This window comes from Rhinichthys klamathensis, unplaced genomic scaffold, assembly GCF_029890125.1.
Source record: "Rhinichthys klamathensis goyatoka isolate OS25496 unplaced genomic scaffold, OSU_Roscu_1.1 h1tg000209l_1, whole genome shotgun sequence".
Lineage (NCBI taxonomy): Eukaryota > Metazoa > Chordata > Actinopteri > Cypriniformes > Leuciscidae > Rhinichthys > Rhinichthys klamathensis.
In genome coordinates this window covers 2,642,810-2,667,500 of record NW_026606734.1, presented here as the reverse complement: position 1 = coordinate 2,667,500, position 24,691 = coordinate 2,642,810, and the positions used below count along the sequence as shown (strand labels likewise).

The window sequence follows — 24,691 nt, the reverse complement described above, 5'->3', positions numbered from 1 at the left end:
TGCAGCTGCTCAAACATACACACACACACACACACACACACACACACACACACACACACACACACACACACACACACACACACACTCAACATGAAGAAACGACTCAATATGATCTTAGTGAACATCACTTTGTTGAGATTCATCAGTTTTTGACCTTTTTGATTGTGATTGTTCAGGACTGACATTTGCCTCCTGTTTCCTATTACATCCTTTATGTAGAAATTCAGTCACTTTTGATTTTCACTTCAGTGGATATTTTTCAATTCATTCAAAACATTTTTGATTTTCTGCATTGATGATTTAATATATTGTTTTTTTTATAAACTGCACCATCAGCATCTTAATATATGTTGAGCAGTTTAATAAGTCAAAGGATTTATTACTGTAAATAAATGACACACACACACACACACACACACACACACACACACTCAGAGGACAAACACAGGAACTACACATTTGCACAAAATGACTTATGACTGAAATTAACTCTATTAGACTGTGATCTGTCTGTGACAGACGAGTTTGACTCTAACATTCTCAGAATCAGAGAAAACTGAGTGTGTAAACTGATATAAATCAAACAAACAACAGTGGCGCATTATTTTGTGGGTTTTTTTTTTGTACATTAAACTCCTAAGTGTAACCTATAAATATGTTCTTGAACCTTTTTCAAGCTCCTTCATCTCAAACTAATGAAATTATTATTCATAACTCATTCCTCCATCAGCAGAAGTGAAACTGTTCCAGTTCAGAGCGTTGAACCAGTAAAAGAGTGAAACTGTGAGTTTGAGGTGAAAATCTCATTTGCATTGTCAGGTTTAGTGATTGTGACGGTCTCAGAATAGAGCAGCTCGTCTCCAGTGACCATGTTCAAACCCCAAGAGCTTCATTTGACATTTACTGCTGAATGCAGCTGTTCTCAACTATTACAATCAATCAAAAGCAGCTGAAACTTTAGTGCAGGACTTTGAAGGAACGACACACTGATCAATGATGCAGTCACACACACATGTAAGCTTGCGTTCAGATGAAGCTTTATTGAATGAACAGCAATGGCAGCACATTGACAGACTGCTTCAGTATTGAGCTGTAAATCACGTGCCGCTCAGATACGCTGGTCTTCACTGGAGAAACATCAGCACTCGGAGCTCTTGAGGAACGAGGCCTCGTGAGCAGCTCCGGCATGTGTTCCTCTGCAGACCAAGTGCTCTCTGCCTTCCCAGCGTGCTTTGCTGAGGCTCAGGACGCTGCTGCGACTGTAGAGACCGCCCCGCTCGCTCTCTGCGCTGGTCTGAACCCCCTCGGTGACCTCTGACCCGTCCAGCGTCCAGCTCACCGTCGCCCCCTGTGGAGAGTAAGAGCTGAGCAGGCAGAGCAGAGCGGAGGAGTCTCCAGAGACCAGCAGAGACACGGAGGGAGACACGGAGGGCCCGGCTGAAACACACACACACACACACACACACACACACACACACACACACATAGTTAGTTAGATGTCAGACTCGGTCATGTAGTAGAAATCACAATCATTATATCTTTACAGAAATTCCACATAACTGCTTTCATTCATAAACCACAAATATCCTGAATTCAGTTTAAAAATATTCTCAGTTAAATCAATATTCACTAATACTCAAATATGTATCATGTAATTCTAAATATAAATCAGTTCTGTAAAGCAGACATGATATACAGCGAATCTTACAGTAATTTGATATTTTCTGAATAATCATTTCATTATTAATTGTATTTTGAAAAATTCTTAAGACTCTCACAATCATAATGATCAGCAAATTTCAGTTCAAATGATGAATTTTTCAAATCTTTCTATTTGTCTGATGGTGACGCCTAAAAAATATAATTATTTTATCCGTATAATCAAACTTTTGTGTCATGGATTTCAAAAAGTATTAGCAGTTACATTTACCAAGAATTATGGACACAACTATGTACTTAAAAAAAAACCTGAATATGACAGAAAATATCACAATATTACATTCAATATAACATTACAAAAATATTTGGTAACGCTTTAGATTACAGCCCGGAAAGTACTGCGTAATTAAAGCGATTTTACAGCGTAACCTTCGGTAATTATAGTGTACCTGTAACGTACTTACAATATAAGTATAAGGGAACAATATTTTAAGTTTGGGGAATAAAGGGGTAACAACCAGAAGAATATACTGTAAGTATTATAGAACTAAGGGGTACTTATTCTACTATTATGATACAACAATCTTACATTTTGGGAGCAATTTAGCAAGAACATACACTGCGTACCTTTTTGAAAAAATGGTGAACCAGCACATACTGTATAGGCTTTATAAATAAAGTAATCTTTTTAACAAAAGTGCACTAAAAATGAAAACTATTGCAACTTTTGCTTAAATATTGTGGAAAGATACTCTTGTTTCATGTAGTGGTGCTTGTTACCCCCTTGTTCCATGTAGTTACAGGGTAAGTGTGACATTGCGGGCTGTAAATTAAAGTGGTGCTTGTTACCCTCTTGTTCCATGTAGTTACAGGGTAACAATAAAAATGCATACACAATCTTATATCACTGACTCGGAAACCTTTATTTATTATACAAGCACCACTTACCCTGTAACCACATGAAACAAGATATATTTCCCAGTATTTAAAATTAAGTAAGCCCAAACTTAAACATCTGCACTTTTGCGAAAAAAATAAATAAAAATAAAAAATGGTATAAATGCATAGATATGTACCCTGTCATTTTTAAAAAGCCTATACAGTATGTATTGGTACACAATTATTACAAAAAGGTACGCAGTGTTCTCGCTATATTGCTCCCAATTGTAAGATTGTTGTATCATAATAGTAGAATAAATATCCCTTATTTCTATAATACTTACAGTATAAATATATTTTTTAATTCTCCTGGTTGTTACCCCTTTATTCCCCAAACTTTACATATTGTTCCCTCATACTTACATGTAAGTACTTTATACTATAATTACCGAAGGTTACACAGTAAATTCCTCTTAATTACACATTACTTTCCGGGCTGTAATCTAAAGCGTTACCAAATATTGCAATCAATATATTAAAAAACAATGAATGTTAGCAATTATAATATATGAAATTAATCATGTAAAAAGACAATTTTAAAAACGATATGAAATATGCTAAGATAAACGTGATGAAATCTCACAGAATAAGTGTTTTTTGTAAAATAACAGACAAATTTAAAGAAATTGTGAAACAATCAAATTCGCCATAAAATATTGCAGTACATTTTTTAAAAAACTTTTTTTTTATCTTGTTGCCAAATGCTTCCTAAAATAAGCTAAAAACAAAACAAATAAATAAAAAATAAATCATTTTTAGAGAATAGAAGAGACTTACTGATCGTCAGTTTAGTTCCTCCACCGAAAGTGTACCACAGTGTTTCATTCTAGTGAAAGCGTCGTACAAAAACCTCCGTCACACTCAAATGAACACACACACCAGCAGAGAAATAGACCAACGACACACACACACACACACACACACACACACACACACACACACACACGAGACTCAAGAGCAGATCTTCTAAACCACTATTGATCAAAAAAGAGCCACAAAATCTTCATCTAAAAAACTGCATAATCAGTCCTGAAATGCAGTCATCACATTTATAAACACATGTGATATAAAATCATCTAATTCTATTGCCCTTCTCTATAATGAAATCTTCAGCCAGATTTAGATGGTCATTCTCTATTGGATGACTTTTGACCTGTTATACAGTATCATGGATGATATAAATACAGCACAGGTATTAATGCTCTCGACATCAAAGTCTGAATGAAACTGATCATTAAAACAGTGTTTAGAGCGAGAAGATCGACCCAAAATAACATGAAGTAAATCATGAGTGTCTGTTTCTGAAAATGATAAATAGAAGTTTATTAGCAAAGACACTAAAAGGCAAAACAGTGTTTCTTCTGTCTTCAGGGAAATGATGTGAAGTGTGTTTGCATATTGATCAGATCTTCAGTGTGTGAGAGTGTTTATAGTGCTGTGAGTTTAACACTTCATCACTGACACACACAACAATCTTCATCAACATGACCTTCATCATCATCTTCATCTGGACACTTTTATACTGCTTTATACTACAAGGTGCAACGTTTATTTTTTATATAAATCAATTCAAATATATAATTTTAACAGAGCTATATACTTTAAATAAATAATATATACTTTATGGACTGATAAATGAATTGTTTTTCAGGATGTAGAGCTCAGATCACAGCAACTCAGACTCCTTCAGTGAAAACTGCTAAACCAGGAGAAACTGTAGAGATGAGCTGTAAATTCAGTAGTGATGATACAGCCTGCAGCCCAGCCTGTGTGTCCTGGTACTTACAGAAACCTGGAGAAGCTCCTAAACTCCTGATCTATCGTGTAAACAGCCGCCAGTCAGGAACTCCATCTAGATTCAGTGGCAGCAGTGGATCTAGCAAAGATTTCACTCTGACCATCAGTGCAGTCCAGACTGAAGATGCTGGACATTATTATTGTATGAGTAGCAACCGTGGTCCAGTGTTCACACAGTGATAAAGAGTCGTACAAAAACCTCCGTCAGTCAGAGTCACAGTGACTGAACTGAAACTGCAGCTGCTCACACACACACACACACACACACGCTCAACAATGAAAAAACACAAATTAACTTAATATCAATTTTGCTGCACTTCATTAATATTACTGAAGATAATAAGAAATGATTTTGATCATATATTTTTTGATAATTGTTGGTTTATCTATTCTCGTGGTTGTTCATGTGTTTTTATAAAGCATGATTATTTTTCCTTCTTAATCATACAATCACGCTGTAAAGTGAATCATAAACATGTTGTTGCTTGAATAGTTTATTAACAATCTTCCATAAAGCCGCTGTTTAGATCATCATCTACAAGAGTCACAGATTTACTGGATTCAGAGCAAAATGACAGTGAAAGAGAGAAACACATTTAACACGATCAGACGCTCCGCCGTCCCACGATCAGTCTGTCTGTAACCATTCACTGTTTCTGGATCATTCATTATTAATCCTGCGATGCGTCTGAGTCTCACACGAGCAGAAGACAGATCTCTCACACACACTTCAGTCTCCAGCAAACACACTTCAACATTCAGAAAGATGTTATTGCTCGGCCACTGAAATAAAGCGCTTCGTTGTGTGGAAACTGCAGTTATTTTTTACAAGATGAAATACTGTTGTTTTACTGAAATCATTGTTTATTTGGGCGAGTGGATGACTTTTAAGGGCTTTTAGGATAGAGCTGATTTTCTTTTATTTGAATATGAGACTTTGAATCAGATCTCCATCTACCCAAAGATTTACACATCTATGTTTTTGAGCTTTTTTAAGCTTTGTCTTTCCCTCGAAGTTTATCAAGATAAGATATTACTCATAACTGTTTTATCAAAACTACTGAATCTATCATTCATCTCAATGCATTATTAATTATTAATTAAAGCAATTGTAATACATTCTGATGACCTATGACCTCTGGAATGACCTTTACACCTCTAATGAAGTTCACAGTGACAAACTTGTTTATCTTAGTGATGCTTCTCATTTGAATCATCAGAAAGCCTGTAGCGTCAGACACAGGAATAAATGTTTATGACTCGTAACATGGAAAAATATCCCAAACACTGTTATGATTTATGTGCATCATGTGTTGGAATCCTTACACAGATTTACATATAGATTATTTGCATCGCAGCTCACGCTTCAGGAGGATTTATAACTCTGAGTCTGAACACTGAGAATCTGAACCAACAGCAACCATGAGCTTCATCTTCATCATCTTCATCTGGATGTTCTCCAGCTGTTTCACAGGTGAGGAAATATGAAGTTAAACTGCTAATCCAATTGATCATTTGTGTTAGAAATATTATCCAAATATGTAATTCTGAATGTTTAGGCCTATTTATTCTTCTTGATGTAGAATCAGTTGGTGAAATGACAGTCACTCAGACGCCTGCAGTGAAACCTGTTCATCTCAGAGACACAGTTACTATATCCTGTAAAACCAGTCCTGAAGTTTACCAGGGTTGGAGTGTTCAGCCTCTATCCTGGTACTTACAGAAACCTGGAGAAGCTCCTAAACTCCTGATTTATGCAGCAGACAGCCTCCAGTCAGGAACTCCATCTAGATTCAGTGGCAGTGGATCTAACAGTGATTTCACTCTGAGCATCAGTGGAGTCCAGACTGAAGATGCTGGACATTATTACTGTCAGAGTTTACATTGCAGACCAGATTCTGATGGTGATTGTGTGGGTGATTTTGTGTTCACACAGTGATAAAGAGTCGTACAAAAACCTCGGTCAGTCAGAGTCACAGTGACTGAACTGAAACTGCAGCTGCTCAAACACACACACACACACACACACACACACACACACACACACACACACACACACACACACACACACACACACACACACACACACACACACACACACACACACACACATGATGATCTTGAGCTTCATCAGTTTTTAATATTTTTGATTGTGATTTTTCAGAAGTCAGACTGTATTTGTCTCCTGTTTCTATTACATCCTTCATGTAGAAATTCAGTCACTTTTGATTTTCACTTCAGTGGATATTCTTCAATCCTTCACCACATTTTTTATTTTCTGCATTTATAATTTAATATATTCTTCTTTCTAAACTGCATCATCAGAATCATACACACGTTCTGCTTGACCAGTTTAATAAGTCTGTTGATTTATTAAGTTAATCCCTCATAATTCAGATATTAACAGCATCATATAAACACATCCCTCAATTTCAGAGCAGATTATAATATTTTATATTAATATCTATGTATGGAGAAATTAGCACTAATATAAACATTTATTCAAAAATGATAGATTACCCAACAGGAGCTGTCCTCTATTTAAAACAGCATATTCATGTCACCATATTTTTTTTACATTTATTTTATAAACATTACAGTAATAAAAGTGAAGATGTTTATATCATGTGTGACGCTGTAGGATTACCATAAGAGGGCTCCACCACAGACAGTACCTCACATCCACAGACGCCATTCCCCATAATCCTTAGTTCAGACTATCATCCACGATCACCTTCACCTGTCATTACCGTGTTTAACTCACCCTATAATAGCCTGGTTTTCACATTCATTCCCTGCGAAGTCTTGTTTAGTGTTTGTACGGCAAATCTGAGCGTTCTGTCTGTTATTCCCGGTTTTGATCTCGGCCTGTCCTTGGATTTTCCTTTTTGCCTGTGATCCTGTTATAGTTTGGACTGATTACCCGGTGTTTAAGACCTCTGGCCTGTTTTCTGGATTACGTCTTTGGATTACGCTCTGTTCAATAAAACGTCTCAGGTTACTACTGTAACCATAGTTCCCTGAGATAGGGAACGAGACGATGCGTCACTTGACGCTGTAAAGACTCTACTTGGGTCTGATCAATGGGGAATTTGCATGTCATAATTAATAATTAATAACTAATAATTATTCATACAGATTTGGATCAGCCCAGTCTTACATGTTAATAAATCTCCCATTAAGGGAGGCTTTGTCATTTTACCTGCGTGCATACATGTGTATCCCCACAATTAATCACAAATGAATTGTAACTAATTATACAGACCACGTTTTACAAGACAGGTAAAATTAATTAGCTCAATTAATTTATAGAGTTGTGAAAACAAATTCTGTGGCCACAAGAATTAGCTTTCTTGCTCTATAAAGTTTACACATACCCGTCTGAGGTATTTCTGTAAAGAGCTCGTAACGTTATCGAAGCATATCAGTGACTTGGGTTATGAGCAACAGGCAATGAGTCAATCAAAAGGATATAATGTATTTAATGAAGCTGAACTACTTAAGCATTTACTACAATGATACATGTATTTACAAACATTAAACACAAACTAAGACGACGCGGGGCGTTTAGACAATTGGTACCCATGTAAACATGAGTTGGAGAGAGAGAGAGAAAGGGAGAAAGTTGGTGAGAGAGTTGGTGAGAGTGTTGGTGAGAGAGTTGGTGAGAGAGCGAGGGAGAGAGACAGAGCTGGTACAATTTCACCTCGACATCAACCTTTCTGAAACAACACGAAAACACCATTGAAAGGCTTAAAGTCTTTGAGGTGACGTTACCCGAGGAAATAGTTTCGGCAAAGTCCATTTCCTTTCCTGGGAGACGAACTCGGGAGTAAGTTAAAGAAGAGACGAACTTTAGACGAACAAAAGAAAAGATCCATGGTGGGATCAGATCTCCAGGAGGAGATCGCTAGCATCACATGTTTCTCTGAGAAGGTCAGACTGCAAGAGAGAGTCCAGAGGGAGGTTCAGTCCTCTTTAGAGGAACTGGAGTCCACACCTCTGAGGTGCGAACTGGCCAATGACATTCAACGAAACTTTTGGCGGCCAAATTCTCTTTGTCTTGTCAAAGTTAAACTATGGCCGTGTCCGCCTCTTTTATGACCAGTCAGAATTTGTCAGAATCATTCCACAAGATGATAAAAACATAGAAAACATACATTTTACTGTAATCTTCTGTATCTGACCAAATCAGTTGGAACGAGATAATTAAAACGGTACCAAACACAACATTTACACATAATTGGAATATGAAGATACATCTTAATACATAACTTTTAAACTCTCAAGAGTTTCACTGATACGCTAGGAGATCATTTCTAAACTACCATGGACTGGGAAACACACAGACATACAGGAATATATCGTATACAATTGGTAATGGCTCGTTTTATGCGTGTAATGTAAAGGTCCATTATGTGTGTGTGTGTGTTGGTTCGTGTGTGTGTTTGTTAGAGTTCTGTTATCTCTGAGTTCTGAGATGGGGGAGGGCATGGAATGTTTCAAGCATTTTATGACTCTGGCCATTCCTGAGAGAGTGTGTGTGTGTGTGTTGCATTCAGTCTTTTTGGGTCTTTAGCAGGATGTATTTAGTTATTCAGATTCACCCTTTTAGCCCAGTCCTTACAACGCTTTGGGAACGCCCCCAGCGTGAATGCGTCTGAGCATCAATGTCAACTAGTCCAATGGAAAGAATGAGCGTCACGGGCGGGTGACGTCATGACCAGGAAGGCATAAGAGCACATCCGGTGAAACGCGGCATTAGCTTCAAAAAGTCGAAGCAAGCCGATCACAGGGATGCAGGAAGTATGGCAGGGTGACGCATCGTCTCGTTCCCTATCTCAGGGAACTATGGTTACAGTAGTAACCTGAGACGTTCCCTTTCGAGGGAACTCGCGATGCGTCACTTGACGCTTTGGGAACGAGAATACCCAAAACGCCAGAATTCCAAGTACCTGAGTGTCAGTCTGTTGGAACTAAGCACTAAGCACCTGAGAACCTGGGGCAGCATCCAGGTCCAAACTGTAAAACCTGACGAATTTGAGCGGTGAGGACCAGCCTGCCGCATCACAAACGTCTTGGAGAGAAACTCCAAATAGTAAGGCTTTAGAGGCCGCCATACCCCTCGTAGAGTGAGCTCTGACCACCAAAGGACACGGCTGGTCAGAGTACTCGTATGCAAGTGAAATAGCCTCAACTATCCACTTACTAACCGTCTGTTTAGAAGCAGGAAGACCCTTCTTAGGTGATCCAAAGCAAATAAATAACTGGTCGGACTTCCTCATAGACGATGTCCGATGAACATAAGTATCCAGTGCTCGCACTGGACACAAGAGGTTCAGCCTTTCCTGGTCCGCAGATGTAAAAGGAGGACAGAAAGCCTGCAGCACGATAGGCCTCGGAATCAAGGTCGGCACCTTAGGGACGTATCCCTGTTTTGGATAAAAGAATGCCTTGACCATCCCCGGTGCAAACTCAAGGCAAGTGGGGGAAACCGAAAGAGCCTGAAGGTCTCCAACTCTCTTAAGGGACGAAATAGCTAGCAGAAAGATAGTCTTAAGGGTAAGAAATTTCTCTGAAACCGAATCTAAGGGCTCGAATGGAGCCCTAGACAGGCCTTCTAGAACTATTGCCAAATCCCAAGCTGGCACCCTAGTGCGAGATGCAGGCCTCAGCCTCAATGTGCCACGAAGGAAACGTGTAATCAGGGGGTCTCGACCCAACGATGTACCCCCCACCAGGGCGTGGTAAGCCGCAATGGCCGCCACGTAAACCTTAAGTGTGGAAGGACATAAACCTGACGTAAAGCGCTCCTGCAAGAACTCGAGTACTGTGTTCACAGAACAGTTAACCGGATCTCACTGATGTCGGTGACACCATACAGAAAAAACTTTCCATTTTAGCGCATATAGTTTCCTAGTAGCTGGAGCTCTGGAGCTTAGAATGGTCTCAACAACCTCGGTTGAGAGACCACTCTCTATGAGTTGGGCCCCCTCAGAGGCCAAACCCACAGTTTCCAAATCCCCTGCCGGGGGTGCAATATTGCATCCCCTGCCTGAGACAGAAGGTCTCTCCTGATCGGGACCTCCAAGGGAGGTCCGTCGAGGAGAAAAATTAGGTCCGCAAACCAAATTCAGCTCGGCCAGGGTGGTGCTACTAAATAGGCTTATTCCATCCTGGCGGAATCACTCCAGAACTCCTGGGAGCAGAGCAACAGGGGGAAATGCGTACAGACGTAGCCTCAGCCACGTCTGCGCCATAGCAACCAGCCCCGAGGGGACTGGTTGAGTGAGGGATAACCAGAGTGGACAGTGCGTCGTATGCTGAGAGGAGAACAAATCCACTTCTGCCTGGCCATAAAACTCCCATATTTGCTCCACCGCCTCGGGGTGGAGTCCCCTGGCCTCAGCCCCTGCCTCGACAGGGTGTCTGCTCCAATATTCTGGCCCCCCTGGAATATACACTGCCCTCAGACAGCGTAATTTCCTGAGGGACCAAAATAATAGGCCACCAACGTGTTGTCTGTGGGTCAAGAACCAGAGTTTCCTCCATATAACCAAGGCGCGGGGATACTGCCGCGTGATCTTGATCGTACGGAGTGGGTTTCCCCTCAGGGAGAACCCTCTGGTCCTGAGCCACCACTGTAAAGGTCTCACGTACAGCAGGTCAAAGGGTATCACATTGAACGCTGCTGCCCTGAGGCCTAACAGTCACTGTTTCAGAACAACACATGATGGCCCCTCAGGTCTGGGAGGAGATGTCTCAACGCATTGAAGACGACCATCATCTCTAGGCAATTCATGTGCCAAGCGAGATGATGACTCCTCCCAAGCCCTGAGCTGAGCGGCCTTCCAATACCGCTCCCCAGCCGGTGAGGGAAGCATCTGTCGAGATAGCAACTCGATGGCAAAGAGCTCCCAACACCGAACCCTGGGTTAAGAACCAGTGTTTCCTCCATATAACCAAGGCACGAAGGCACGGCCGCGTGATCTTGATCATACGAAGTGGGTTTCCCCTCGGGGAGAACCCTCTGGTCCTGCGCCACCACTGCAAAGGTCTCATGTACAGCAGGCCAAAAGGTATCCCGTTGGACGCTACTGCCACAAGACCCAACAGTCTCTCGAACTGTTTTACAGTGCGTGACTGGCCTAGCCTCAGCTCTTTTGTGGCTGTTAGGATAGCAGCTACACGAACGGGCGACAGAGTGGCCCGCATCGTCACTGAATCCCATACCACACCAAGGAAAGTGGTTCTCTGTACTGGAGAAAGCACACTCTTCTTGGCCTTGAGCCTCAACCCCAACATCTGCATATGAGCGAGAACGACACCTCGGTGCCGAACCGCTAACTGTTCTGATTCCGCTAGAATCAGCCAGCCATCTATGCAATTCAGAATGCGTATACACTGCAGCCTGGCGGGGCCAGAGCTGCGTCTATACACTTCGTGAATGTGCGGGGTGATAGAGCTAGACTGAAAGGAAGTGCCTGATACTGGTGTTCTTTGCCCCAAAGAAAACCTCAGGAACCTCCTTTGCTGATGGAGATATGGAAGTATACGTCTTTTAGATCTATCGTGACAAACCAGTCCTCGGATCTGATTTGAGTCACGATCTGTTTGAGTGTCAGCATCTTGGACTTGAGTTCCAGCACCAAACACTCCAACAGACGAAGATCTAGTATGTGACGCTGCTCTCCATCCTTTTTTGGAACAATGAGATAACGACTGTAAAGACCCGACGCAATGTCGGGTGAGTACACCTGCTCTATAGCTTTCTTTGCTAACAGGGCCTTTACCCCTTGCTCCATTACCAGAGAGATTACCATTACCCATAGAGATATATTTGGCAGTAGCTTTCGCGCTGCCAGAAAATCTACCAAGGGAACCAGCCCCTCGAGGCTGGCCTCTGGTGTAATAAAGACAGCCAGTTCGGGGACCTGAAACATACTGGCAGGAACCACCCGAACTGACTGTTTTCGAACCCCCCTCAGAGGGCGCAAGTCCGACGCAATGTCGAGTTGACGCTGCGCCAGAAGCTCGCTGGAGAACGCTGCGCCCCGAAGCACCAAGGGTGGCGGGGTTGGCAGAACGGTCCCCTGAGGGCACAGAGATGGAAAGGGCACCGTATAATGAGGTGTACACCATTCCACCCCGGTTGGGGCTGCCCTCACCGGTCTGACGCCGTGGCGCCAGACCTTTTCTTTTGAGCCGCAGCCTTCTCAGCATGAAGAACGGTCCTCGGATCCGGCTTCTGCTTTGAAGGCTTTGGCTGCTGTGTTGTGTATGAGAAACTAGCCGGCTGGAGCTGCTCACGCCCAGCAGCCCCAGTGGGTTGGACATAGCGAGGGAGAGATTATCTTGTATCTTTCTCCATGATTCCCATCAAATTGAGCCAGAGGTGTCTCTCAGTGACCACATTTCTTTGGCTGCCATCCCTGAGAGATAAATCTGAGGCCCGACGGAGTTCTCAAACCCCATCGGGCCAAACTCCCTCACTTCTGTCCAAATACCACAGCAGGTCAGCCTGATATGCTTGCAGCACTGCTATAGTGTGCAAGCAGGCTCATGCTAGACCCACTGCCATATATGCTTTTCCCACTAGATTAAAAAATAGTTTTCTTTAATGGTTTAGTGAGAGAAGCCGACGCCTTCAGGGACGATACTGAACCGGGAGACATAGCTCGCAAGTGTCTGTTCTACCCGGGGTATTGCCCCATAGCCATACTCTCTTAACCCCCAAATATCTGAATATACATGAATGTGGGGGCTAAAAGACAAGAAGAGTAAGGCTTTTTCCATGATCTAGACAGCTCGCTGTGCAGACCGGGAAAAATGGAAGGCCCCGTGATGGAGGTGAAAAAATAGAGGGAAGGAAACTCGTTTAATTTATTTATTTATTTTTTAGAACGAGTGCCCCCTTATTTCTGCTGGCCATGAAATATTTAATTTATCTACAGCCCTAGTAAACACCTCCACCAGCTTATTTTTTATATATATATTTTATATATATTCACTTTATTTTATATATAATATATAAACTATCATATATATATATATATATATAGGGTTATATATTTCTCATACGCTGGGGAAAGAGATGGCAAATCCACTTCCCCCATGATTGTGTTTTTCACTTTCAATGCCCAGCACATCTACCTCCTCGGAGGTAGAGCACTGAAGCATTGGTCTCTCTCCCCGGGCGGAAGAGACCGCAACGCGGGCTTCCGAGACCGGAGAGAGAGCACTGGATCGCTCGGGAAAGGGAGGAGAAAAGATCCGCGGACCCGTCTCCAACCCCGTAAAGAGATCCTATTTGCGATCCACAGGAATGCATTCTCCGCGCTGCCTCGGCAGACGCGGATCCTGCACCCTGAGAATCGCGAGCCTGGCCACTTTCCTCGAAAAGTGACAGGCGAGAGCGGAGCATGCGAAGCGAAAGCTTCTCACAATGCTGGCACTCAGCCCCCTCGAAGGCTGAGACCGCATGCTCCACTCCCAAACAAACTACACAAAGCTCGTGTGTGTCCCCACCCGTTAAATAACGCGGGCAGGGAGAAGCACACTGTTTGTACATTTGTTTCGCCATAACTCATCCAAAATATATGCAACAGACAACAATAAATAGACAGAGACAGAGTAACACAGATCGCTTGCTGAGACACAGAAGCTAATGCCGCGTTTCACCGGGTGAGCCTTTATCCCTTCCTGGTCATGACGTCACCCGCCCGTGACGCTCATTCTTTCCATTGGACTAGTTGACATTGATGCTCAGACGCATTCACGCTGGGGGCGTTCCCAAAGCGTCAAGTGACGCATCGCGAGTTCCCTCGAAATGGAACAGAGATTGAGAAAGCTCAAGTGAATAATCTAATCAAATGATCTGGAAGTAATTAAATCCATGATCTCTTCAATGGCTTATTTTAATAAGATTACAAATGAGACTGTGTGAAAAAAGCGTTGCATTACCGTTTGCACAGCCTACACTTTCTGGTTTACTTCACAGTATTCAGTCGGTCCTCTACATCATATGATCATTGAATTTCCAATACTTTTCCAGTCATCTGCCATTTAAAAAAATTGCCTATATTTTACTCACATAAAGCTACTGAAAGGTATTTAGCAGTGATATTGTAAGGCTTTTCTATTTAGAGTATTTACCAGCACAGAATATGATGGCGTTATAATATAAAAATGTAATATGTAACAAAGTTTGCAGAGGCTTCATAAATTAATAAAAAAACAAAAACAAAGCACAACTGATACACATTTCTTTGTTCTTCATTTTCTAGAACTAGAGTAGAACCTTGCTGTATTTTTGTGTAATTAATTAAGAGAAAGTACACCGCCATCTTACTCCGACGAAAATGACTTGAACGCTCCTGCCGTCGTAAACAGACTTCCCACCTCGTAAGTACGAACTTCTCAGGGTAGCAACATTTTTATTTGTAGACAGGAATGAAAATGAGGCTGTGATGTCACTTTACTATAGAAAAGCTTCAGTGATTTGAGTCTGGATCCGGATCTGCTCATATTCAGATATTCAGATTAATATACTGAAGTTGGTCTTGTTGATGTTATCAGAACTGAATTGAATGATATCATTTTTAACATTTTGACTATTGTAGAGGATACAATATTATGAAAAACATTCATTTTGACTCTGTTCTCACTTCAGTGATTGCGTGTTGTGTCTGTTATTGAGTGACTGTCTTCAGGGAAATGATGTGGAGTGTGTTTGCATATTGATCAGATCTTCAGTGTGTGAGAGTGTTTATAGTGCTGTGAGTTTAACACTTCATCACTGACACACACAACAATCTTCATCAACATGACCTTCATCATCATCTTCATCTGGACTCTCACAGCGTTTGCTCAAGGTTTGTGGAGCACAAGTTTGATATCACTTCATTTCTTCAAGTATATTGTCAAAGTTTTGAGTGTATTTTCTTGTGTTTCAGAGTGTAGAGGACAGATCACCGTCACTCAGAGTCCCTCAATAACAGCAGAACAACCAGGAGGAACTGTGAATATCAAATGTAAAACCAGCAGTGATGTACTCAGGGATGGTGATGAGGATGATTATTTATTCTGGTACTTACAGAAACCTGGAGAAGCTCCTAAACTCCTGATTCGTTATGTAAAAAAACTCCAGTCAGGAACTCCATCTAGATTCAGTGGCAGTGGATCTAACAGTGATTTCACTCTGAGCATCAGTGGAGTCCAGACTGAAGATGCTGGACATTATTACTGTCAGAGTTATCACAGTGGTGGTGTGTTCACACAGTGATAAAGAGTCGTACAAAAACCTCGGTCAGTCAGAGTCACAGTGACTGAACTGAAACTGCAGCTGCTCAAAGGAGGATCTGAAATAACATCGTCACACTTGCATCTGAAATAAAACCATCTAAATTAATCTGACACTAATAATTAATAATTCAACAGGTCAGAAGTCAAAGACTTACTTGAGAGAAATAACTAAAAACTCCATCAATGTCTCTGTCAGAGTCTCTGTCAGACTCGTTTTTATTGATCTTTATTATTATGTGTGTCTTTTCCTTCTTTTACACTATAAATTGTTTAGTTATTTCTGCAGGGAATATAGTAGATATATTTCTACTTTCTGTAGGGAGAATAAAAATGTGTTGTAATCTGGACTGAGTGAATCTGCTCAGCTGTGAGATTTTTTGCTTTTATATATCAGAGACATGATTGAGATCGAGTGATTTCAGTTTGTCCGTTACCACCTTATTAATAATAGACTTTCATTTTCATAGTGAAAAAGTCAAATCATGAAGTAATAAAGGCACAGAAATATGTATCTAAACACTGAGGTGTGATGCTAGTGTTCTTGGAGAATTACTAAACGTTAATTTATGGTGTAAAATTGTGTTTTCAGAGCCATCAAGCGCTGTCACAACTTCATCTTGACCTGTGACCTCTGAGATGACCTCTGACCTCTGAGATGACCTCTGCCAATGCGGAGTTCGTCATAATGCCTCTGTCACTCATATGCAGCTCCATTTTCATCATTAACAGAGATTCAGACAAATGAAGGATGCACAGGTGTATCATGCAGAAGAAGAAACTGACATGCGTATGAACTCTCCCCTTCACATCTGTCACAATCATTTTCATTTATGTTTTTCCTTTGCAGTTTAAATCAATCATACATCTCACATATTTCAACAGGACATTAATGTTATTTATTATGAATTTCTTAACCAAACTTAAAAACACGAGGACAAATTCCTTGAGCGCAGCTGATGATGCTTTAAAGGGACGATCGAGTGATTAAGAAGATTATAATATACAAATAATTCATCCTTCGATTCCTCATCCTCATGTTTACTTTCTCCCAACATCCATTTCTGTGCCGTTGCTGAACGTGAATAACAATGATGCAAACTAATATGAGTTGAGTGTTTGATGAGGGGAAATGAAGGTTTTAAATGTGATGTGTCTCAGTTCTGCTCTTCTGTCAGTGGCTGTGTCACATTAGAGAGGAAACCGCTTTGAATGTGTGTGTCCCTCCCCTGCGACTGAAGCTCAATATCAGAGCGTCTGTCCGACTGTGAATCCCACATCTCTGTCCTTCAGCTTCACTCATTCCCAGTAAAGATGACGACACACACACTGATCTTCTGCTCTCTGCTGCTGATCCTCAACGGTGACTCTCACTTTCACTGCATTTACTACTTTACATTTACTTGTTTTAGCAAAGATCATTCATTTATTCTGATGATTTTCTTGTTGTGTGTTTCAGAGTGTAGAGGACAGATCACCGTCACTCAGAGTCCCTCAATAACAGCCAACGCATTCTCACCCCAAGGCGTCACTAAAATGACAATTTTGACCATGCTTCAATATTCGACGCTTTAGGCACCCTTTAGCGTCAGTTACATGACGTGATCCTAGGGCGTCATCTTACTGACGCTTTACCTAAGCGTCAGTTAGATGACGCGGGTAGGTTTAGGTCTGGGGTAGGGTTAGGATTAGATAGCGTCATCTAACTGACGTTAAAGGTAAAGCGTCAGCAAGATGACGCCCTAGGATCACGTCATGTAACTGACGCTAAAGGGTGCCTAAAGCGTCGAATATTGAAGCATGGTCAAAATGATTCCCAAGGCGTCAGCAGAACAACCAGGAGGAACTGTGAATATCAACTGTAAAACCAGCAGTAATGTGTACAGGGATAGTGATGGAGATCGTTTAGCCTGGTACTTACAGAAACCTGGAGAAGCTCCTGAACTCCTGATTTATGCAACAAACTGCCTCAACAGTCTCAATTCACTGAAGTCTAACAGTGAAACTGAGCGAGTTAAACTCATATTTCATCATAAGTGATTGTGTTTCTCTCAGAATAGAGCAGATGTTCATCGTCCTCTAATGATATTCCTGTAATACCAGAAACACCTAAAATAAATATTAAGCAGAAAAACATGTAGAAAATGTTTTCTTTTGCAATTTTTAAATGTAGACTTGGTATTTAAAGCAGCACTATGTAGTTTTTCAACCTTCATAATATATTTCCAAGACCCTTGAGATGGTACATCGACTTACAATAGGTTAAATGACACGTCTGCCATAGCCTGGCATAGACGTCTTTTACTGGCACTACGTAACTGCAGGGTTCGGGTAGTAACCCGAGCACAAAAAGAACTACAAAATTCAACTGCTTTACGGCATACCTCACTTCCCCCACTTCCTCAAATTCTGATGTGAGAGCCCAACTAGCGTTTGTTTGCCGTCTGTCTGTTGTTGTCATGGCCGAAGTAGCAACTAAAACGAAGAAGGCAAGGGTTTTGTTGGAGGAGACTAGAAAGAGACAAAATAAAAGGCCGGACGAGGATCAATATTGGTCCATTCGCTCGCTGGCGTGAGCTAAAGGATGAGGAGGGTTTCCCGACTGATGCTGACCTGGCCGTCATGCTGTTGGAATAGTAAATATATTGCTTGCATACTATCTCTATTTTTTTCGAATTTGTTGTCTGCCTGGCCATGTTACGGAATCTATCTGGTCCTCCATTTATCTTCATGATAGTCATGTTTGTTTATTTATTTTTCTGGTGAAAGTGTCTTGCCTCAGGCTATAATGCAAATCGATTTTTCAAATTTGCAGATTCATCTATGGTAGCTTGATATTATAATATTGACGATACATGGCTATTACCTACCACACAAACATTGAATTGAATTAGCATATCCATTATGTAGCCAATTGGCTACTATAATGACGCTGGCTTGTAAACGTGAGCTACACGATCTTTTGGTGCTTGAAAAAAATAAAAACCATATGACATGCTGAAATATATGCCAATGTACCTGGGATGAAGACATTTCACACGCAATGCTGGCAGTCTGCCCAAGACATGAGAACTCGCGAGAACTCAAGACAGTATCGGCTTGTCAACAAATGCACGTGTATCGGTGTATCCCCTGGTGTAACCATGACAGATTTTACTACCGTAGTAGAAGACAATACTGTTTCTCAACTGTAGGGGAACCCCGAGAGCAAAAACTACATAGTGCTGCTTTAATGAACAAAATGTGGTTTTATTAACTAGTTGGCTAATTGAGTAATTGTGTGATGTAGGTGTGTTGCTGTTTTAAGAGTTTAGAAAAAGTACTTTAAGTAAAAACGAAGACGCATTTGAAGGAGTCTTTGTATTGAGACAGACTTCGTCTCGCCACGGTGACGCAATCGGCCTTCGAAGGATGAAGTCTCTGAATCGGGACGCAGCAAATGAATCAACGGCCAAAAATCAAATACTCTCTTGAGTAGACCTTATTTTGAATAAGTAATTACTTCACGACCGCTAAACAAGCCCGTTCTATATAGTATAAATGAGTGTCTGTATGGATGTAACCCTTACGAAAAAGAAGTTTATTCAAGTGTGCTATCAGTATACTCCTTTTAAACGAAAAAATAAGAAAGTATACTTTCAGTCTACTTTTTATGTACTTCTCAGAAATATACTTTATGTACTTATCAGAAATATACTTCAAATTGCACTTAAGTATACTTGACTTATACTGACAAAAAAGTCTAAGGAAATTTGGCCTATACTTGTTGATGGAGATATATTTAAAAGAGGATATAGATAAAAGAATAGATAAAAGAATATAGATAAAAGAATATATGGATAAAAGAATATAGATAAAAGAATAATTAAGCATTCTAAGTATTCTTGGCTTGTACTTGTGTTTACTATGTTGATCGAGTAGCTTATTAAAAAACTTTTTTTTAAAACATACACACTGTCTTATACACTAACATGTTCAAGTTATATAGTAACAAGCTTTCTGGTAGAATAGCTTATAGAGTAGATCAAATAAGCATGGACCTGAACCTGATCTTGTACACGATAATAATTACCCTTACGAACAATACGTTTATTCAAGTGTTCTATTAGTAAACTTCTTTTCAACTAAAAATAAGAAAGCATACTTTCAGTCTACATTTTATATACTTCTCAAAAATATACTTAAAATTACACTTAAGAGACTTATACTGAGAGAAAATTCCAAATATATTTGTCCTGTACTTGTACTCAATCTTTTGATCGAGATATACTTAAAAGTATAATTAAGTATTCAAAGTATACTTGGCTTGTACTTGTGTTAACTCTTTTGATCGAGTAGCTAACTTTTTTTCATAGTTTTTCATATACAGTCTTATGAAACTTACATTGTTTGAAAATATTGATTAAAATATTGACATAAAACAGATGTTTCTAATTCTGCGTATCTGAATTTTTGTGTAGGCTAGTCCACTGGTAGTATACAGGAATTTACTTTAATTCTACTTTACTCTTTCCCCACCATTGACTAAATTTTCCAGCTATCCATGTTTTCACTGCTATGTTTTTTGCCTAAGGAAATATGTGATTTTGGATGCAGCCATTAACTTTATCATCCGATTTAAAACACTGATTCATTCAGGAACTATTGTGAAAGTGACATGTGAAGGACAAGTCTGGAAACCCAAACTCAGAATTTGTCCTCTGCATTTAACCAATCTGACTCTCTAACCATTAGGCCATGGTTGTGTTTCTCAGTCGCTCTGTGGTTTGTTCGACTGTGGCTTCGTTTGGGAATATTTCAGTTAGCCGTAACTTTCAGTTAGTAAATAACTGGCAATATAAATGACTAAAATGTAAAGTACTCAATAATAGATTCTTGTTCATTAAACTGTTGTATCAAAGTAATATTACACTCACGTTCGTGCCGTTGGTCTGATATTCAGAAAATAAACGCTCTTGATCGTCTGATGTTGCTTTATACCCACATGGAAAGAACCTATATAAACATATATGTTTTAATATAGGTTTTGAAATAGGATTTCAATATATGTGACATATATAAAATTGGCCGTTTTCCTATATTATATGTACATATATGCACATACATGTACATATACATGTACATATATGTGTACATATATGTGTACATATATACGTCCATATATGTACTTATATAGGTGCATATGTGTGCATATATGTACATATATAGGTGCATATATGTACCTATATAGGTGCATATATATGTGCATACATGAACCTATATATGTGCATATATGTACCTATACAGGTGCATATATGTACCCATATATGTACCTATATATGTGCACATATAGGTACATATATGCACGTATATATCCAGCTATATGTTTACCTATATATTAGTATAATTATTAAAATCCATAGCTACTAGGCAACAAATAATAGCCCAAAATGTAGAAATTTAAATTATTTATTTACTCAAGAACAATCAAATAGTACAAGAACAAAAATAAGACAAAAAACTGTACAGAAAAAAACCCCAATTTATCTTGTTGATCTTCTCAGCTCCGTGAGCTTCGAATTGGTAGTTGTGCCTATCTGCCCTCGGCTGGCTGCCGGCCACTTCTTCAATGTAGCATCTAGAGAAGACAAAAATAATAAGACAGTATAATAATAATAACAATATATTGCTTCATCAGGAACCCAAAGTGCTTACAGTACAGCTGCGATTGGACACACATTTTGGATAAAGGGCTGATCATAATAAAAAATGCGTCATGTAAACACGTCAATTGGAAGATTCTGATTGGATTCTGCTAAATCTGAAAGAAATTCTAATTGGAAACATCATCCCCCTTTTTTTTTTTAGCGGCATCGTTCTTTCATATGCACATGTCCGTCATGGGGACTTCATTGTTAACAGTCACACGGTCAATCATGTGCATCCAAAGCAGAGAAAATTCATGGATAGAAAAATTTCAGAAATGTGGCTTTAGAAGAGTAAAGGTAGGATCAAGAAGTGAGCAAGCAATGAATTAGTATTATAGGTTCCAAGCAGATACAGTAACAATAATGGGTGCCCTACATTATACAGTCTCCATTGATGCCTAATAAACATTGATACAAGTAGGCTATGGTTAAAGTGGTGAACTTATAAAGTCTTAAAAGTTTTGTTTTCCCTTCTCAACGCATTATGCATTTACTCACCAATAATGGCTGCCTTTTTAATTTGGTCAAGGGGGACCAGCTGCTCCCCGTCCCCTCTGGTTGGCTTCCCACCTTAAAGTAATATTTCAAAATTAATTATGAAAGGGGGGTAAAATGAAGGTGGTGAAAATAAGAGATTTTTTATATACATCACATTTTCTTGAGGTGCAAGGAAATACAAAAATGGCAAGTAAAAAAGTGATGGTATGCCCGCACACAAACATAATATATTCCACAGAATATGACTGACTTGTTTTTTTGAAGGACAGAAGAGATTAGGAACATGTTGTTTAGTACCATTCAGGTTGCTTTTCAGCAAAGTCTCCAAATCAAAGGTGCCCAGCAGCAGATTCGGCACCATGGCAGTGGCAGAGGTGGCAAGGCAGGCTGCTTTCCACGCTTCTGCCTGGCAAAACACCCCAGAGCCCTTTATAACTTCAATCTGAAAAATAATTTCACATCACAATATTAATTTATTGGCAACTTTTAGAAATTTTTTCATGTTTCATATTGATTATTATGCTTAGCGTCCCAAAAGTTAATAGGTTATGATGTATAAATGCAGATTAATGATAAAGATATGAAACAAACTAATCATTGCCCTAAACGTTATTAAAGGAGAGAAGGAGGAGGTTGGATGGAGAGTAGGGAAGGAGAAAAGACAGTGGGTGGAGAGGAGCGAAGGGGGGCAGGAGAAAAGGATGATTGCCTCTTATAACACTAATTGGCTCCTACAAAGCACACAGTTTATACCCATCCTTACTACATATGCCTTAAGTAAAATAAGTACAGAAAAATCTGAGGTATATAAGGGTTACACACACCTGTGGTGTCTCTCGAAAGCACTCAGTCACCATGGGACTCTCTTTAAAGGGCTCGGTCTCCTCTCTGGAGTCTTAGAGAAGAAAGAAACTTAGTAAAACTCTACAACAATTCTTATTCATCCAAGCAAGCCACTATAGATTCTTATTTACAGGGGGGGCTTGGAAAACATTAAACATGTCAATAAATTCATAGCCAAACATAAAAAAAATAAAAATAAAAAAAAATCAGCCAAACATCATAAAAATCCATATAGCTCTGTTTGAGTAACAAGTAAACTAAATAAATAAATACAAATGCAAGGGGGTTACTCACCGGTTGCACTTCTCCAAAAGTCGAGAAGGAGACATCTAGATCCTCCACAGGACTCCTTCCAGTCCTGTTCATAGAACACAAATATAGTCATTCTCTTCAATAAATTAAAGTGCAAATACATCAAATAATTAACACTATCATTATGAATCAGCCCAACATCACAAGTCTCTACAGCTCTGCTTGAGAAACAATTTTAAAAAGCAATGAAAATCAGTGGAACTTACCTTTTGAGCAATAATGGCGAGGTCACTTTTCATTTGATGGATTTCTAGCAAGAAGTTATATAGCCTAAAGAAAAAACAATTACAATCACTAAAGCAGAATAGCACCCAGCAACTCAGTGCCCTAATGTTAACGTTACTATTCGAAAGACATTTCCTGCAGCTGTGAACGCAAGCTACAACCCTCCAAAGCCCATTGATAAGGCTCTGGAGAGGAAACCTGGTTGTGAACGCAATTAAAAAAAAAATGTCTTTCTCCAATTTCTCCCAAATTCAAATTCCCCAGGGTTTTTTTCTGGAGCCGATTGACTTCTTGAGCCGTTGAAGGCAGAGAAGCATCATTTATTCTCATGACCTGTGTGTTCTCTAGGCCATGACTTTTGTTAACCCTCTACGAATTCCTCTAGAAAGAGACACATAAATATAATTCTAATTTGAATCTTATCAACTGCTACGTGAGCACCCACACTAACTTTACCTCAGTTAACAACATAGCATGTATTTTGCCAAACACGTGTTAAACTTTCAGCCCATACAATTTCTAAGTTTATACTTCTCTGCCACCGCTATATCCATCTCCAGAAAAAACCCTGCTAATAAATATTAGAATTAGGAATACTTACGATTGATGATAAGTAGGACATAGCGGATCTCCAACGCTGATATCGCCATTTTCACTCCCAGCCGATATCTTTCGGCGCGAATCGTCAAACGTCAGGCGGATGACGTCATCAAATACGCGGCGCTGTAGCCATGGTAGCATCAGAGTGGAGATTTTTTTTTTTTTTTTTTTTTTTTTTATTACAGAGTTTGATATCAAGTTCTTGACACATTTCTTTTACAGATTTTCACATTTGATAAGTATAAGTTGAAACAACAATTCTTTGGAAAAAAAGAAAAGAAAAGAAAAGAAAAAGAAAAAGAAAAATAAAGATAAAAAAAAAAAAAAGGCCATCTCAAACATTTATTTGATTCATTTAGCAGAGATACAGATCTTTGGGCTTTTCGATTTTTTAAAAACTTTACAGACTCAAAATGCTTGTCTTTAAATTCATTAACCATAGTGAAATGCTCAGATAGATGGGATGATGATGATGATGAAGATGATTACTTCAATGTATGTTCTGTTCTTTTTTCTTTTCTTTTTTTTGTTGTTGCTACATTTAGACTGTAATGACCTTTCAGCCATATTCATATAGAAACTGCATTAAGACAATACAGAAAACATTGCATTTTGCATAGCATTTGGTGGAACGGTGAATGTGTGGATGTGTATGAGCTATGTAAATCTGGAAGTGACTTGAAATTGGAAAAAGGGCTTGATTGACAAAATAAAAAAAACACAAACCATTTTGTTATTTCCTTCTTTTCCACTATCTTCATACAAGGAAGAATTGACCTTGTAATAGCTTTCCATCTCCTCTCACTTAATTGCCATAGTTAAATTCCATA

At 39.6% G+C, this 24,691-nt stretch overlaps 3 gene segments (V, D, J or C); all 3 read left to right on the top strand.

Annotated features, from left to right (window-relative positions):
- Positions 1-4,010: 4,010 nt before the first annotated feature.
- Positions 4,011-4,657, top strand: LOC130097085 (immunoglobulin kappa variable 1-39-like). The segment is given in 2 exon segments: positions 4,011-4,137; positions 4,250-4,657. Coding segments are annotated over 2 exon segments (381 nt in total).
- Positions 4,658-5,519: 862 nt separating this feature from the next.
- Positions 5,520-6,476, top strand: LOC130097063 (Ig kappa chain V region K29-213-like). The segment is given in 3 exon segments: positions 5,520-5,568; positions 5,798-5,869; positions 5,979-6,476. Coding segments are annotated over 3 exon segments (477 nt in total).
- An 8,643-nt stretch (positions 6,477-15,119) lies between these two features.
- Positions 15,120-15,804, top strand: LOC130097015 (Ig kappa chain V region 4135-like). The segment is given in 2 exon segments: positions 15,120-15,269; positions 15,351-15,804. Coding segments are annotated over 2 exon segments (378 nt in total).
- Positions 15,805-24,691: the final 8,887 nt, after the last annotated feature.